This window comes from Diceros bicornis, chromosome 29 (assembly GCF_020826845.1).
Source record: "Diceros bicornis minor isolate mBicDic1 chromosome 29, mDicBic1.mat.cur, whole genome shotgun sequence".
Lineage (NCBI taxonomy): Eukaryota > Metazoa > Chordata > Mammalia > Perissodactyla > Rhinocerotidae > Diceros > Diceros bicornis.
In genome coordinates this window covers 17617801-17634404 of record NC_080768.1, presented here as the reverse complement: position 1 = coordinate 17634404, position 16604 = coordinate 17617801, and the positions used below count along the sequence as shown (strand labels likewise).

Genomic DNA, 16604 nt, shown 5'->3' with positions numbered 1-16604 from the left:
ATTTAAAGTATATGGATGGAGAAAGATATACCATGCTAACACTAATCAAAAGAAAGCATGAGTAGCTCCGTTAATTTTAGACTGGGCAGACTTCAAAGCAAGGAAACTCACCAGGGATAAAAAGAAGCATTACATAATGATAAAGGGATCAATTCTCCAAGAAGACATAACAATCTTTAACTTGCATGCACCTAACAACAGAGCATCAAAACACGTAAGGCAAAAACTGATAGAACTAGGGACCGGCCCAGCGTGGTAGTGGTTAAGTCCGCATGCCCCGCTTTGGCAGCCTGGGGTGGGGTTCATGGGTTCAGACCTCGGGCGCGCACCAACGCACTGCTTGTCAAGCCATGCTGTGGTGACATCCCATATAAAGTAGAGGAAGATGGGCATGGATGTCAGCCCAGGGCCAATCTTCCTCAGCAAAAAAGAGGAGGATTGGCATCGGATGTTAGCTCAGGGCTGATCTTCCGCACACACACACACAAAAAAAACTGACAGAACTGCAAGGAGTGATGGATGCATCCACTGTTTTAGTTGGAGACTTCAACACCCTTCTATCAAAAATGAACAGTTCTGGCAAATAGAAAATCAATAAGGACATAGCTAAACTCAACACCACCACCAATCAACTGGATATAATTGACATATATAGACTAAAGAATAAAATAGAATTCTAATTAATGAGAAAGCATTGTATCATAGTTTAATTGGGAACATTTTTCTTTTTAGTAGAATGTAAAATAATAGTGTGGCTTTAATCAATAGCATCTTAGATTCAATGAAATTCAGTAACTCCTGATTTTGAAATAAAATTTTTTCAACATTGATGGCTCAATCTGCTGAAATGGATAACAGATCTGCAAGGATTTGCCCTTTATTAAAAAGCAGGATAAATGGAAAATGATACTGCACCAGGGTAATTTGTCAAATTATTAATATTACTAGTTCTTTCCTGTGGAAATACTACATTTATCTGTGTTTCTAAGCCTTAATCTGTAACTAGGTTTTTGTCTTCCAACCTTTTACATATAATAACGTAAGAACAGAAGCTAAACTCAACTCAAAAACAAATTCCCAAAGACCTCCTATCCAACAATTAATTACAGTTACAGGACCAGCTGGCCTTACAAAGCTGTCTTGGGGTATTAAAAACCCTCCAGTAAATGGTCTCTGGATTAACTGAAGTTCTTACTTTTAACATAGTGTAATTTACCAATCTTTTCTTTCTGCTTAGTGTTTTTTTGTCCTATTTAAGAGATTTTTGCCTACCCCCAAGACATGAAGGTTGTCTCCTACATTTTCTTCTAGAAGCTTCATTGGTTTTCTTTTCATATTTAGATCCACAATTCATTTGAAATTTTTCTGCATGAAATGTGACATACGTAATTAAGTTTCTTTTATTTCCTTAAGGATATACAATTGATTCTCCACCGTTTATTGAAAAGACCATCTTTTCATCAATATGTGTAATGCCAACTTTGCAACAATCAAACGTCCATATACTTATAGGTCTGTTTCTGGCTTCTCTATTATGTTCCACTGGCCTACTTGTCTATCTTTGCATCAGTAACATGCTGTCTTATTTACTGTAATTTTATAATAAATTTGATATCCTTTAGAGTAATTATTGTGTTGTTCAATTTTTCTGCATATCTTCTATTAACTGTTGTGAAAGGTATGTTAAAATCTTCTCCTATGATTTTGGATTTGCTTATTTCTTCTTTTAGTTCTGTCAGTTGTTGCTATAGATATAGACAGATAATTTTTTTGTAAACTCAAATTTTAGACTCTTTTTCTGAACTAAAATAGGCTCTTCACTGTTTAAGAGGTTATTTCTGAGTTGTAACTTATCTCCTCCCCACGTCTGGTAATTCCTGTATCCCCCCATTCCGTCTTAGCTGCCACAATCAAACAGACAGAAAGCATAAGAACACTTTTTTCTTGCATCTGTGGTGGAAATCTTAACAGCAGATATTAACTGTTCTAGGTCTGTCAAAAATAGATGCATCTTTATATATTTTTGAAACTATGTCATTGATGCTTCTACATTTAAATTTTTCATATCTTCTAATTAATTGGCCCTTTTACTTTTATAAAATGGTCCCTGTTACCTCCACTAATGTTTCTTATTTTAAAGTCTACTTGATTTGATATTATTAAAGCTACATCAGCTTTCCTTTCACTTGAATCTGCATGTACAAACACTTCATCCATACATTTATATTCAACATTTCTGTATTCTTATATTTAAACTGTGTCTTTGATAAACAATATGTAGTTGTTGCTTACAGCTTAAATTCAGAAGGGATTAAATTTGCCTCTTGTAGCAGACTGGGTTGAGGGCTCTGGCAATCCCAAATCACCTTAATCCAATCAGGAAGTAAGAAGATTTAAATCTGGGTTTCAGTCTCCGTTTACTCTAACTCCTGAGTGGCTTTGTATTTATCGCCCACCTTTTCTAGTTGCACTCAGGTGGTGTTTGTCTGAGACAATCTAGTTTGCCACTGCAGGAAGTAGAGCTAAGGGAATTTTTGTAGCAAAATATTGTGCAATGTGTCATAAAAATTACCATTCATCTACCAAGAGAATCTTCAGTAAAATATACATTTTCCCCCTAATGTGTTAATAATTCTCTAATGCTTTATGGTGAAAACAGGGTTGCATCCTGCTTCATGGTCAGCGTGAGGTAAAAACAGAGGTTTCCCATGGGAACAAGTATACAGATTACAAGTGTATTTGGAGTACACACACACAGAAGATGCTAAACTCAAAGTGTCAATATTAAGCAAATGAACTCCTCAGTGAAAAGCCATTAGGGCCTCGCATTTTCGGCATACCCAGCAAGAATGCAGGAACACAAAAGACCCATGGAGGATGGTCTCCCAACATTAGCACCTGGCCCTCCTCATTAACCCCACTCTCCTAAAGGTGTAGACAAGAAAACTTGCCAATTACTCAAGTAATCTTTTAGGTTACATTAACTAACAACACATTTGGCCAAAAATAAGCCTTGAGTATCTTTTGAAAAATCAGGTAATAGCAATTCACAGGGTTTTCATGGCCTGTTTTTTTGGAAGTGAGTGGCCAGGTCCTTCTTCCTAGTCTGTCTTATTCTGGAAGCTCTGCTGAAACCTGTCCACCATGAGTGACCCTGCTGATATTTGAAATACCGGTGGCAGAGCTTGCCGCATCACAGCAACACACAGCCACCAGAGTGTGACAACTGACAGATGGATGGGGTGGTTCCCCAATCAAGAAACGAACCTGGGCCACAGCAGTAAGAGCATCGAATCTTAGCCACTAGACCACCAGGGCTGACTGAGGTAACATATATCCGCAGAGAAATAGTATAACATCAACTCCAACTCCATTTCACTCCTGGGAACACAAGATTGTGACGTGGCCAAACAGGTGATCTTTGAAGTATTGGAGAAGGGGCTGAAACCGCTCCCACTAGATGCCTAGGGCTGGCTACCTGTGTTGATACTAAACTATATCAGAATGAGCTAGCTTTGAACTCGGAGGCATGGCCTATGAACACAAATATCTTTTACTTTCTAAAAGAACATTGTCCTACATAACTCTAATATCATAATATTAATTTCCTAAAATTATCTAATACTCATTCCAGTATTCCCTCCAATTGTCCCAAATGCCTTTTACAGCTATATTTTCATTATTTTATTTTATTTTATTTTATTGTGAGGAAGATTGGCCCTGACGTAACAACTGTTACCAATCTTCCTCTTTTTGCTTGAGGAAGATTGTCCCTGAGCTAACATCTGTGCCAATCTTCCTCTATTTTGTATATGGGACGCTGCCACAGCATGGCTTGATGAGTAGTGTGTAGGTCTGCACCCGGGATCTGAACCTGAGAACACTAGGCCACCAAAGCGGAGCGCACAAACTCAACCACTACATCACCGGGCCGGCCCTACAGCTATATTTTCAAATTAGCATCCGATCAAGGTTCCACATTGCAAATTGTTCTCACATCTCTTTAGTCTATTTTAACCCAGGAAGAAAAGGATTCTTCCACCTTCTCTGACCCCCCAGTGACCCTGACTGTTTAAAAGAGAGCAAACCATTTATCTTGTAGAACATACTATGTTTTGAATTTGTCTTATTGTTTTCTTACCAACAGTTTTTTTAAACTCCTTTATGACATCTTTTTATAATGTATAAATATTTTATCAGAAATTTTCTCACTTAATATGAAGATATAATAGGGATGAGTGAGCATTTAATAAAAGAAAAAGGCAAACAAGTATTGGCTATTCAGTTCCCCCTGGGAGGCAGGACAGGCCTAGGCATGGTGCTAGCCAAGAGGTCAATGTCTTGGTAAGGTCATGGGGGCTGGTCTAAGTTGGCCAGCACAGTGAACAGAATCCAGGGAGAGAAATTGTAAGGGCACTTAAGTCAGGTTCTCAAGAGCTTTGAGGGTTAAATCAAGAGCCACATTTACTCAGGTCCAATGTTAAACTCTATCACAACATTAAGACAAAGACAAAAGGATTAGAAGCAGAACTTCAATGAAGTCAGAAGAGAGAACAGGATAGAAAGACAACCGTTGGATACAGGATGACAGCACAAGGTTCATTTTTTCAGCTCAAAACTAGGTGGCATGAATGTGTGAGGCAGCCTGTTAGAATAGGCACAATGTATGTTTGCATATATTGGAATTTAGCAATTGTCATCAATATTTCTTTTACATCTTGAATAGAGTCTCATGATTTCTTTCAATGTAATTTTGACATGCTCCATTAAAAGAAATTTCAATGTAAGGAGCTGAAGTTAATGATTAATTTAAACATTGCCACTATAATGAATCTTTAAAATAACAAATATCTCATTATCAGATTTTTTTAGATCACCAAAATTATATCACTTACATTAGAAATTAATAAGCAAGAAGGATCTAAAATGTTAAATGTTATGTGAAAACTATATACTCATCAGATAAACATGAAAATATAAATTCTTGGCAAGGATCATAGTTGTCAATATTTAATTATAAGGCTTCTTGTAAACCCTTAAGTGAAACAACTAATTAAGAAAATGCTCTTATGCAGGTATATCCTTTCCCTTAGCAAGGGCCATATCTAATTGCTTCTCCGTTTTTTTCTAGTAAGACAAAGCTTGCTAATTATCTGCCTTACTAGTATGAATAAAATATTCAATTAGCTTTAAATATATACAAAATAACTTATAATAAACATATCTATAATAAACTAGAAGAGAATTGACAAAAGTAATGCTTTATTTTAAAGAAGTCATGGTTTTATGATAAAGTCATCTGTTCTCTGTACTTCAAAATGGATAAAAGTAAGCTTTAAATTTGGTCTCCTCATCAGTATTAATAGGGATATTATTCTCAGAAAGATAGTTTTAGATTACTTATTAACATTTTTATTTTTCAAATTTATTTTTATTGGAAAGACTATAATTTCTTAGAGTCAATTTGTTCCATGAAAAATACCACCAATTGGCCTTGAAGTCAATTTTAATCCTTATTATCATTTTAAACAATTAGTTACAAATACTTGGTTACACATGTGTGGATGATATGCATTGACTGCCTGGATTTGAATCTTGCACTTTCCACATATTACCGTGTGGAATCAGACAATTTTATTCTCCTTTCTGAGCCTCAAACTCTTTATCTGTAAAATGGAAATAAAATTCCTACCTTGAGTGTTTGTTTCGGAAATTCATGATAATGTCTATAGAACATGCATGTAGCATTTGGTACCTCGTAGACATGGAAATACCACCTGTTATTTCAAATGCTAAGAACCTTGGCTTTGTAGAATAATACATATTTGAGCAACGCTCACATCAATCAGTGAAACACGCTTACAAAAAGTGTTAAAACTACTAAGTAAAACCAAGGTCTGACAGATATAGACCTTTTCTTTAGAGTATAACACCTGCTTCTGTAAAATATACTTCACATACTAAAATTAAATCTCTCTAGGATTTATTCTTTTATCCATTAATTTAGTAATGAAATTACTGTTTTTTAGGAGGAGGTGTTCATTTTATTCAATGTAGACTCAATTCAACTGGATTATGAAAAGTCTTGCATACATATGAGTGGTTTCTAAGACTTCACTGATTGATGCTATGAATTTGAATGAAATGTTGCATTTTAAAATAAATCCCCATTTTAACCTTCTACGCATCTAGTGACATCCTCTGAAATTTAATTATTAGCATTAAAAGCCTGATGTAAATCGTGAGTTTCCAAGGTGGGGTTTGCCCTCGTCCTCGTTACTGACATCATAATCACATTAAGATGATAATGCCCTAAGAAGATTGTGTACGTATATATGCATAGGACAAGAACATTGTATTTAGTTCAACTTAACTTTAACAATCTGTTTATTAAACAACAGTAGGCAAAGTCTTAGCTTGACTGTTTTTCTTGTCATTGCCAAAGACTATCAGCTTCTTTTTTAAGTTCACAACTGGATATTTAATCATTTCAAAGGCTTGATTTAGTTTCTGTGCTTTCTTAAATATGGTGTCTTCATTGACTATTTCTATCTCTCAAGAATAAAGGGGCAACTTTTGAATGTTTTCAATACGTATTTAGTAAATAGTATTTATTCACTTATACATAATACCAGTATTCCTAGGACCAAAAACATGTTCAGATAATTTTTTGCTACACAGCAAAATTGTGGCCTATAGATTGTAAAATTATTCAATCCGAAGAGATACATGATTTGGCTGCTGATGAGTGAAACAAATATCTGCACTGCATTGGTGAGGGAAAAAAAAAAAAAGAGTATTCTCTGTATATGAAGCATATGTGGTAGAGTATTTTTAAGTGTTAACTGGTATTTTTCCCTAGTGTTTTCATTTTCCTTTGTCCCTTCCCTGTTGAGTAACCCAAAGCTGGTTTGCTTATTGCTTCAAAAAACAGAGAATGCAGTAGGTTTTTTTCTTCCTTGCTTTTTACGTTTTTTAAGCCTAAACCTACAAGATTGGATTTTTAGCACAGAAAAAGATTTAGGAGGAAACAGATATATCAGGAAGGTTCTTCCCAACCCTCAGAAGGGAAATGGATTCCCAGGAATAGTGAGGTTCTGTGGGCTCAGATTTCCTATGCCTCTGAAAAAAGGAATTTTAGGGAGGAGAGGTGAGGGAATAGAAACTTGGGACTTGAGAGGAGGCTACAAACCAAAACAGCCCATTAGGGACACTGTACCCTCCAGAAGGCACCCAGCCGGAAGTTGATTGGGGGCTCTTCATATAATTTGCATCGTGGTGCAGTAATGGGTCCCCTGCAGCAGGAGCGTTTTTTTCTCATTCCCAAGGGTTGCTAAGACCTTGAATCAGACGTTTGGCACCAGAGAGTTTCTAGAGGATGTTTTCTGGGAAACTGATTCAGAGGCACAAAATTCAGACCTCTAGTGAGCTAGATGAGGTGGAGGCTGACCTAAGATAGGTTTGTGGGGGAAGGGATCAGAGGAGACCTGTGCCCTGATACTTGAGTAGAGCTTGGGTAAGGTGGCAGGATCCTAGAGAAAAGAAAGACTGTGTGGTGTAGATTGGCATCCTCCTAGAAGTCCTGTGACCGAGAATGTTGGTATGAGAGCAGCAGGCTGACCCCAGGGGCTCTCCTGAGTACCACAGAAGTAAGAGAGAAAGACCACTAACTTGAAGGGCCTCTGTGGACATGTGCATGAGACTGGGTTATAAAGAAGGAAAGAGGAGGTTATGAATATTTCAGTGGATCCAGCAAGGAGAGAAGGTATCAAAGAACAAGTGGGTTCCTTCCTCGCCACCAAATGTCCTGGTCCCAAGTAAACCCCCAGAATGAAGCTCCAGCCTAAGACAAAGACGGGAAAAATCTCAGATAATTGAGTTTTAGTTTTTACCACTTTGGTAGAATGTGAACTTCAAATGGAAATTAAAATATGGAAAATTTCCTCATAGGGCATAAGATCACTGCCCTTATTATGACATGAATCCTCCCTATGCAATTCAGAAGGAATTAATACATTATGATCATCTGTTACTCTTAGGGAAGGGACTCTTCCCAAAGATAGACTATAGACTGGCAACAAGGGAAGACAGCATGTCAATTTCCTGTGTGTAATTTTCCTGTGTAAATTTCCTGTCCAAAGTTCCTTTTTGTTGGAAATTATCTGTATTCACAAGTTATGCTTTATGAGGAAATTACCATTAAGGGTTGTGAAGGAATTAAGAGGGTTGTGAATGAATTAAGAGAGTTGTGATGGGACATAGCCATTGGCTTTGTTGTTGGTGCCATCAAGTTGATTCTGTAGGGCATGAAGAGAATTCGTCTACCCATTCTAAGTCCTTTTGGCTGATCTAAGAATTAAATTGACTTGAGACAGAATAACAGGAGAAAATCAAACAGAGCTTTATAACATGTATACATGGGAGAAACCCAGGAAAGCTGAGCAATTCCCCAAAATGGCTGAGCTGCCAGCTTAAATATGGTCTTCAGCTAAACACAAAGGAGGATGTTGGGGGTAGTGGTTTGGGACTTCAACGGGGAGAAAGGCAATTCACCTGGAAATGGAAAAGCAAATGTTTGGTAGATAAGAATGGGCTTAGCAAGGACCCTCACAGTCTATGGATACCCAGAGTTATCTATGGTGATGGCCTGTCCTGAGGACAGGCCTTTCACCTTAAATTTTTTTAGGCAGTTTCTTTCAGAGTCTTTTGTTCTTAAAAATAATCAAAACAAGGCAAAGAGACATATTTTGGGGTGGCCAATTCTGATCCCCCACAATTCCGACTCCTAGCGACCCTGTGTACAGCAGAGTGGAACCCTGCCCAGGCATTTTTGCGCCATCCTCTCCCCTTCCAGCACTCTATCAGACAATGCTCTGCTGCTATTCACAGGGTTTCCATGGCCATTTTTTTTGAAAGTGGGTGGCCAGGTCCTTCCTCCTAGTCTGTCTTAGTCTGGAAGTTCTGCTGAAACCTGTCCACCATGGGTAACCCTGCTGGTATTTGAAATACCGGTGGCATAGCCTTCAGCATCACAGCAACAATGAGCCACCACAGTGTGACAACCGACAGACAGGTGGGGTGGTTCCCTGCCTGGGAAACGAACCCCAAGCCAAAGTGTGAGAGCACCGAATCAACCACCAGGGATGGTTGCCATTAGCTTACCAAAAAAACAAGCAATAATAAGTAAGAGAAATCCCCTCCTTTGAGCAGTGGATTCTTGGCCACAGTTGTATCCCTACAGCCATAGCTCCCAAAGACATTGTGAATACAGCATATTCTCAAGTCTAGAACAATGTCAACTCATTTGAACAATTTAAAGAATCTCATCTTTAATCAGAGGATACTATTTGAATATTGCTTAGTCCTGTATTTTAAGGAGTAAAAAGGTAGTGTAATCATTTGGTCGGTTTTTTCTCTCTTGGCGTCCTGAGATTTCTTCCCCACTGTGGTCTAAAGGTACCTAAGTAGAGTCCAGCTCAGTGTTTCTCAAACTATTGTGTAGCGTCAGACTATTCAAATTGTTTTCCAATTCACCGTGGATAAATAATTTTTTAAAGTATAATAAAAATAAATTACTAGAAAATAAAATGGAAAAAAAAGATGCACAAAATACAAATCACGATGTTTTATTATCAGTCAATAGACATAAAGTTACTCTGTCGATTGCTATAAAATTTTCTAAATGCTTATTCTCACCTTCTGTACTTATCTTGTCATGGACTGGTAACAGGTAACTAGTAACTGCTAAACACAGTTGAGAAGCACTGATCTAGCACAGAGAGGAGATACCTCTAATTTCAGAAGATCTTAAAACACCCAGAAACAAAAATAAAGAACACTATGTATCTTGCACAGTATGTAATGTAATGTGTTATATAATTTGTAATAGCTGTGTATGGTCACCATTAACTGTACATGGAAAGCTGACACATTTATATTTCCAGTTCTTTTTTTTCTCCCAAACTCCACTCATGAATGTCCAGCTCTCTGCCTAACACCTTCTCAGATGTTTTCCTAAGACTTCAACTTAATATGTATCCCAAAGTGAATTCCTCCTCTACCTGGCAAACCCACTTCTTCTATGTTCCCCACTTTATTAATGACATTCTCCTCGCAGCCTCATAAAATCATCTTCAGCTCTCTCTCTTGCCTCCTCCAACCTCACCAATGTGTTGCCAAATCTTGTGATATTTATCATCCCAATATCTTTATTTTTATCAGCTTCATTCCTAGGCCCCCATACCTCTCACGTGGTTTATTCCTAGAGCCTCCCTACTATTTCTCTGCATTTACTCTCTCCTATGCATTTACTCTCTCCTATGCATTAGTTTAATCCTCTAAAGCTCAACCCTGTTCATGCCACTTCTCGGCCTAAAAACATTTAGTGTTTACTAAACAGTCTGGTATCCAAGGCTCTCTCCAGTTTTCTTTTAATGTCTTTTCACAAACACTATGCTTTTAACAAACTGAACTCCTCATATGACATACGGTTTTGTACCTCCAGGCTTTTGCTCACACAGTTCTAGTCTCCTGAAATGTCCTCCCAATCCAAGTCTCTATGTGCCCCAATTTGACACATTCTTTAGGACCCAAATCCCTAACTGCCCTCTCTTTCCATAGTCTATGGACATCTTCTTCTCTCTTAACTATGTGCTCATGGTAATTTGTCTGAAACCTCTCCTGGATGGTTCATCTTATTTTCCCTACTCTCTGATGATAAGATCCATTTCCAATTCTTGCTCTGATTATTCAAAAAGTCTAGCTCCATCTGGGTTTTAGATGGAATAGACATTTTATAAATACAGGTTGACAATTAATGTTTGGAAAATAATATATTAACCTTTCCTGCAGATCATAGCAATAAACTGTACTTTGTACAAAGGATGCTGATTGTGGGTGATAAATAAAAATATATTTAGAATAATGAGAATTATAAACTAATAGTAATAGCTATTTATTGAAGGGCTTATGTACTAGCCACCATAGAGAGAAGTTTTTATATATTATCTCTTTTAATGTTTATAATATCTCTTTATTACTATTAATTCTCATTTTATGGATGAGAAAATGAGACAAAGAGATTAAGGTACTGAAGGTGAATACTTAATTGGTATTCTATTCTTAGTATTCTCAGAAAAATTATAAAGTAGGATTTGAATCATAGTCTATCTGACTTCAAACCTATGCTCTTAAAACTGTACTAATAAGCTATTACAATTTTAGAACCAGGATTCAAACCCTATATCGTAGGATTGTTTTTATGAACTGGGTACATATCAAGTGTTATACATGTTAGCTATTACATTAAAAAAATTCAAAATCTGTTCTTTAAATACACAGCAGAACATATAACTATTACATCAAATATAATTTTTGAGATTTTAAAAGTAAGAACAAAGTAAAGAAGATAATTTAAAGTTTAAAAAACTATTGTGCAAGACAGTAAGAACAAAATTGTTTTCTTGGGTTTGGGCAAATGCTACGCATGGACAACCAAGTCAAGTTTATTACTATTTCTCATGAAAGTAATGTTCATATGACTGTAAGAGAAAGTACAGTCATTAGCCACATAACAACCTTTTGGTCAATGACAGACCAGATATATGATGGTGGTCTCATAAGATGAGCACCATATAGCGTAGGTGTGCAGGAGGCTATACCATCTAGGTTTGTGCAAGTACACTCTGTGATGTTTGCACAATGGCGAAATCACCTAACAACACATTTCTCAGAAGGTATCCCCATTGTTAAGCGACGCACGACTGTAACAGTCATATGACAATTGTCTACTGAGCTCACCATTCATCCCAGTGGAAATGCCAAGTCCCAGCGGAAAGCATTACTAACTTTGGGAAAACTCCAAGACAACGAAACCAAAAGGCCCAAGACAACAATTATTCTTAAAGAAGGCATTTAAATTGCCTCTAGACTTTTATGAGATTAAAATCCATGAAAATGGATTATATGAGGAAGAAAATATTTTCATTCATTCACCTAATAAATTTTATTAAATGACTTTTGTGGACATGTGTTGTCTTACGTGTCACAAGACAAAGGGTTTATAGTCTAAAACGGATGTAAGATGTGAATGTAAATCACAGGATTACTGGGTGGGAATGGGCAAGGCTCTACAAAGGGGAGGCCACGTACAATGTGTGATGCTACTGATTATTCTGCATTGTCTCTAAAAATTAAAAGTCCAATCTCAGGGTGTCAAACACACCTTTTCTAGTATTATACAGCAATCAGTGGTATTACTAATTCAGGCAACATTTAACTTTTGTCTTAAGTTGTGCAGGAAAATGATGAAAGATTAGAGTGTACTAGAATTTGTTCTCTCAAATAATTGAACTAAAAGATGCCATTTACTATAGTCTTATGAGAAATATAAGTGGATTATTTTTTTCTGTCACTCTTTTCTTCACCTGGAATGTATGCTTTAGTGAAACACGCTCTCAAATTTCATTTCTGTGCCAAGAAGCAGATAGTAATCATAGGTAATATTTTTAAAGCATTTCTCCATGTGTTAGGCACTTAAAATATTATTTCAATCAATTTTTGTAACATCCTTATGAGGACAATATTATTATCATCTGCATTTTATCAAGGAGGAAAACTTCCAGTTTGGGAGACTGAATAACTTGCCCAGAATTACACAGCTAGCAAATGATCTGAGATTGAAATGCAACTCATCTGATTCCTGGGTCCATAGGTGTCACGCCAGCTCTAGGCTGCCTCAGTAATGGATGAATTGAGAGATAAGTCCCTGCATTCATTGTATTGCCAGTCAAGTTAACAAGCCCTTCAGGCAGTGACTGCAATATTTCCACACGAACAAGGCTTTAACAATGGAACCCATGCTAACAGCTATAACTCACAAAAGATACAAATACTTCCTGACCACATGAAGTTTACAATCTACCAACATTCATATTCAGCAATTATCTATCTACTTACCTGCCTTATTTACTGTTAGAAAAGCTTATAGTTCCAGAACAAACAGCATAAGGCCTTTTACAAGGTGATAATTGTGTTGTTCAAACCAGAAGTGCTCAAGGGAGGTAGTGAAGAGGAATGGGTGAGATATTGAAAAACAGTGTAAACGAGGTACAGAGTATAAATGAAATGAACCCACTTCTGGTTCGGATGTGACAGCCAGTATACATTGTGGAATGAACAAGGCAAACCCGTTTTCCATGGGCCATTCATTTATCTAATCCATGGGTCACACACCATAACTCATGCTGCTGTATAGCATCGTAGTGAAAAAAGAAAAGGCTCTGAATTGAAAGAAAGTTTGCATATTTCCCCACTCAAATTAATTTCACTATTTTTAGTTTTAACAAAGGCTGAGTACAGAGTCAGGTCAAATGTAAAATGCATGGGTTTTCTTCACAAAAGCATAAACTGTGAATTAGGATTTTCCTTTACAACTGAGTGTGATGGTTTTCAAACGAGATTAACGTTTCTCAAGGATTTGTTTCCTTTTGTCTTACATGTATCCACATTCTCTCTGCCTACTCTTTTTTCCTCTTATTCCTGCTTTAACTATCTCCCCCTTTCCTTGTCCTTGGGCTTTAGAAAACAAAATACACTATTTTAATATTAATCAAGCAGGCAAATAATTAGTCGCAGCTGTCTTCAAACTGGCGGGTGAGGTGGTCATTGTATAATTTAAATCCATTGTTGAATGATGTTTGTTTATTCAACGTTTTAAATAGCCACCCCAGAAATCCAGGAGGCAAAAAATATACTTGAAGGTGCAACAGGTCTGTAGTATCGAAGGAAAAATCACCTTAATACTTTCTTCCTTTGCCCTTGTCCCTTTGTAAACTTTATGATTAACAAAGGAATGAAGGGGGCCGGCCCAGTGGCATAGTGGTTAAGTTCCTGTGCTCCACTTCTGGGGGGCGCAAGTTGCAACGTTTCCCATCCCTGGCTCGGACCTACACACTGCTCATCAAGTCATGCTGTGGAAGCATCCCATATACAAAGTAGAGGAAGACTGGCACGGATGTTAGCTCAGGGCCAATCTCCCTCACTAAAAAATAAAAAATTTTTTTTAAAAAAGGAATGAGGCATGAAAGGAAGAGAATATGACTATTACTGTATCTAGAAAAAAAGTAGTGTACTTGAAGGGCTGTCTGATGTCCTAGAGAGAGTACAAACACACAAAATGAGAAAGATCCTTGAACGCACATATTTGTGCCTATTATTTCTCACGGCAATTATCTAAAATTCAATGTCCGCACTTTCAGTAAAATCGTATACATTTGCTAATGCAGAATAGTCACTTCTGTAAATAATGCCAAATGCGGTGTTATTCAAAAAGTATCTATCAAAAATTCTTGGACAATACAAACATGGACTCAGATGCTCAAGAATGGAAACCAACACCAGTTCTTTCACTGATCATGCTGAACGTTTCAGTGACTGTAAAAAGCACTAAGACTAGAGTTTAAGGTCAATGTGTAGATCTGTTGCTCGTAAAACATTAATTGCATAAATAAATGTTAAGGACCAGCAGCCAATAACAAAGGTCTAATTCCTTAGGCGTACATATTCTAGCCACTTATCCAAATTGCAATTGATTTTCCTTAGGAAAGAAAAAAATCTGTTGATTAATGTATTTCATAATACTATGTTTTAAATGAAAAGAAATACTGAGATGAATGTCACACAGTTTTGTGAAAATGTAGTTAAATTATGAATGGGTTAGAATCGGTCTTAACGTCAAAGTTCTCCAGTTTCGTTTTGCTTTTTTTTTTGAGGGGAGGAGCTTCTGTGCCAGCAGGCCTGACTACTCTTCCTTCACTAGATCACAATGCAGAAATCTCCATCCCCGAATGGGCCCTTCTGGTCTGCCCTGGACCATTCACTATTCATTTGTAGGATTCAGAAGGGTGAACATTTTTGTACCCACTTAAGAATAGCCGTATCTTTTGCTCACTGAAAAATAAAATTCACCTTAATTCTAAAATACACATTTTACAAGAGGAATGTTTTCATCATTGCTCTTGGTGGTGAAAGGATAGGGTGTGTGCGTATGTGTGTGTGTGCGTATGTGTGTGCGTGCGTGTGTGTGTGTGTGTGTGTGTGTGTGTGTTGGGGGAAGTGTCCTCCAGTTCTCAGTGAAATGGTTCCCATGAAGTCAGTCAACATTTCTGGAGTACCTCAGGGCACTATGGCAAGATCTCAGGAGCTCTAGGGTATAGGATCAGATGTGTCCCGAGTATTACAAATTCTATTTGTTTCAGATGATGTTACACATGGGTAAACTAACTAGATGTCGCACAAAGAAAACCCATCTCACTTGGGAAAAGAATTGGGGCTGATCCTGGAAAAGTAGGGAGGCACAGTGTCTCACTATTTCTTAAAATCCTAGCTGCCAACGTTATGTAGAGGGTTACCCTGCACACCTGCCATATTCTGCGTCAGAGAGAGGGACTTGAAGCCTCCGTCAAAGTCCCTGTGAAAACCAGACTATCAAACGACCTAAGTGTCAACGCTTCAGCTAGAAGAGAAACAAAATTCTGTGCTTTCCTTCCTAATTCAGGGCCTGCTTCCTCTCCCCTCCCTCCCCGCTGGGAAACAGCAGAGGATTATCTCCGAGGAAGTAGAGCAAAAGCACGTCACAGCGTCTGTTTGAAAAGAACAGAAAGCCAAGGAATAAGGAGGACCCTGGGAAAGTGCACGGAGGGTGCTCGAGGGAGTCAGGGGAAGTTACTGCAAAGAGCGCAATTTTCCAAAGGCGAAGGGGTGGGGGTCCCAACGGCAGACGGACACGCCTGGACGCGGCGGCTACTCACGCCTCTCCGCCGGCCTCCGCGTCGCTGTCCACGGCCCGCTCCTCGCCGATGTCGGGCAGGGGGAAGAACGGGGTCTTGGGGCCGGGCCCGGGGGGTATCCAAGCGCTGGGCTCTCGCTCTCCGGGCCCGGGCGCGCGGGCGCTCCGTGGACTCGAGGCGAGACTGCTGCTGCCCGGGGCGCCCCCGATGGACGGCAGCGCGGCCCAGACCCCGCCGGGGGCCACCGGGTGGGCGGGGGAGCCCGCGGCGCTGCAGCCACCGCTGGAGGGGGCAGGGGCCAGGGGCAGGGGCTGGACCCTGGCTACTCTCGGGCTACTGGGCAGCGAGAGGGGGGTCCCTACCGCGTCTGCCGCGCGGCTGGCCCCCGAGACCCTGGGGTAGGAGGCGGTGAGCAGAGGATGGAGCGGGGCGGGCGCCCCCCGCGAGGCGGAGGGGGAGTGGGGCGCCAGGGCTGGGAAGAGGGTCACGGTCGGGGCCGTGCCAAGCGAGGCGCCCGCGCCGGAGCCCGCCGGCCCTGCGGTGGCAGCGCCTCCCGAGTGGCTGGAGGAGGCGACCGGCGAGGGGGCCGCCGGGGGCGCCGTCGAGGTCTTGAAGATTTTGGCAAAGAGAGACCCAAGGTCCAACACAGCGACCTTCATGTCCCAGCCTTGGAAGTCCCGCTGCTGCGTGCACCTCAAGAGCACGGGGAGTCAGGCTGCGGGGCTCCATCCACCGCCGCGCGCAGGGATCGGGCGGGCCCGGGGGGCCTGGGGTCCCCGCACGCCGCGGAGCCCGGGGCCTCTGGTGCGCTCTGCG

The 16604-nt window shown here is 39.5% G+C and overlaps 1 protein-coding gene and 1 non-coding gene across 3 annotated transcripts in view; both read right to left on the bottom strand.

Annotated features, from left to right (window-relative positions):
- Positions 1 to 16604, bottom strand: part of FAM149A (family with sequence similarity 149 member A) — a 56031-nt gene extending 39427 nt beyond the window's left edge. Inside the window, exon 1 of one of the 2 annotated variants that reach the window (XM_058525013.1) lies at positions 15810 to 16604. In XM_058525013.1, coding sequence (XP_058380996.1) covers positions 15810 to 16447 — 638 coding nt within the window. In that variant the 5' untranslated portion in view covers positions 16448 to 16604. The remainder of the gene's footprint in view (positions 1 to 15809) is intronic. The other variant, XM_058525015.1, reaches the window with a different exon arrangement.
- LOC131394147 (small nucleolar RNA SNORA31) lies at positions 1876 to 2011 on the bottom strand. The gene has a single exon (XR_009216080.1). It is a non-coding gene; the product is annotated as a small nucleolar RNA SNORA31 (small nucleolar RNA).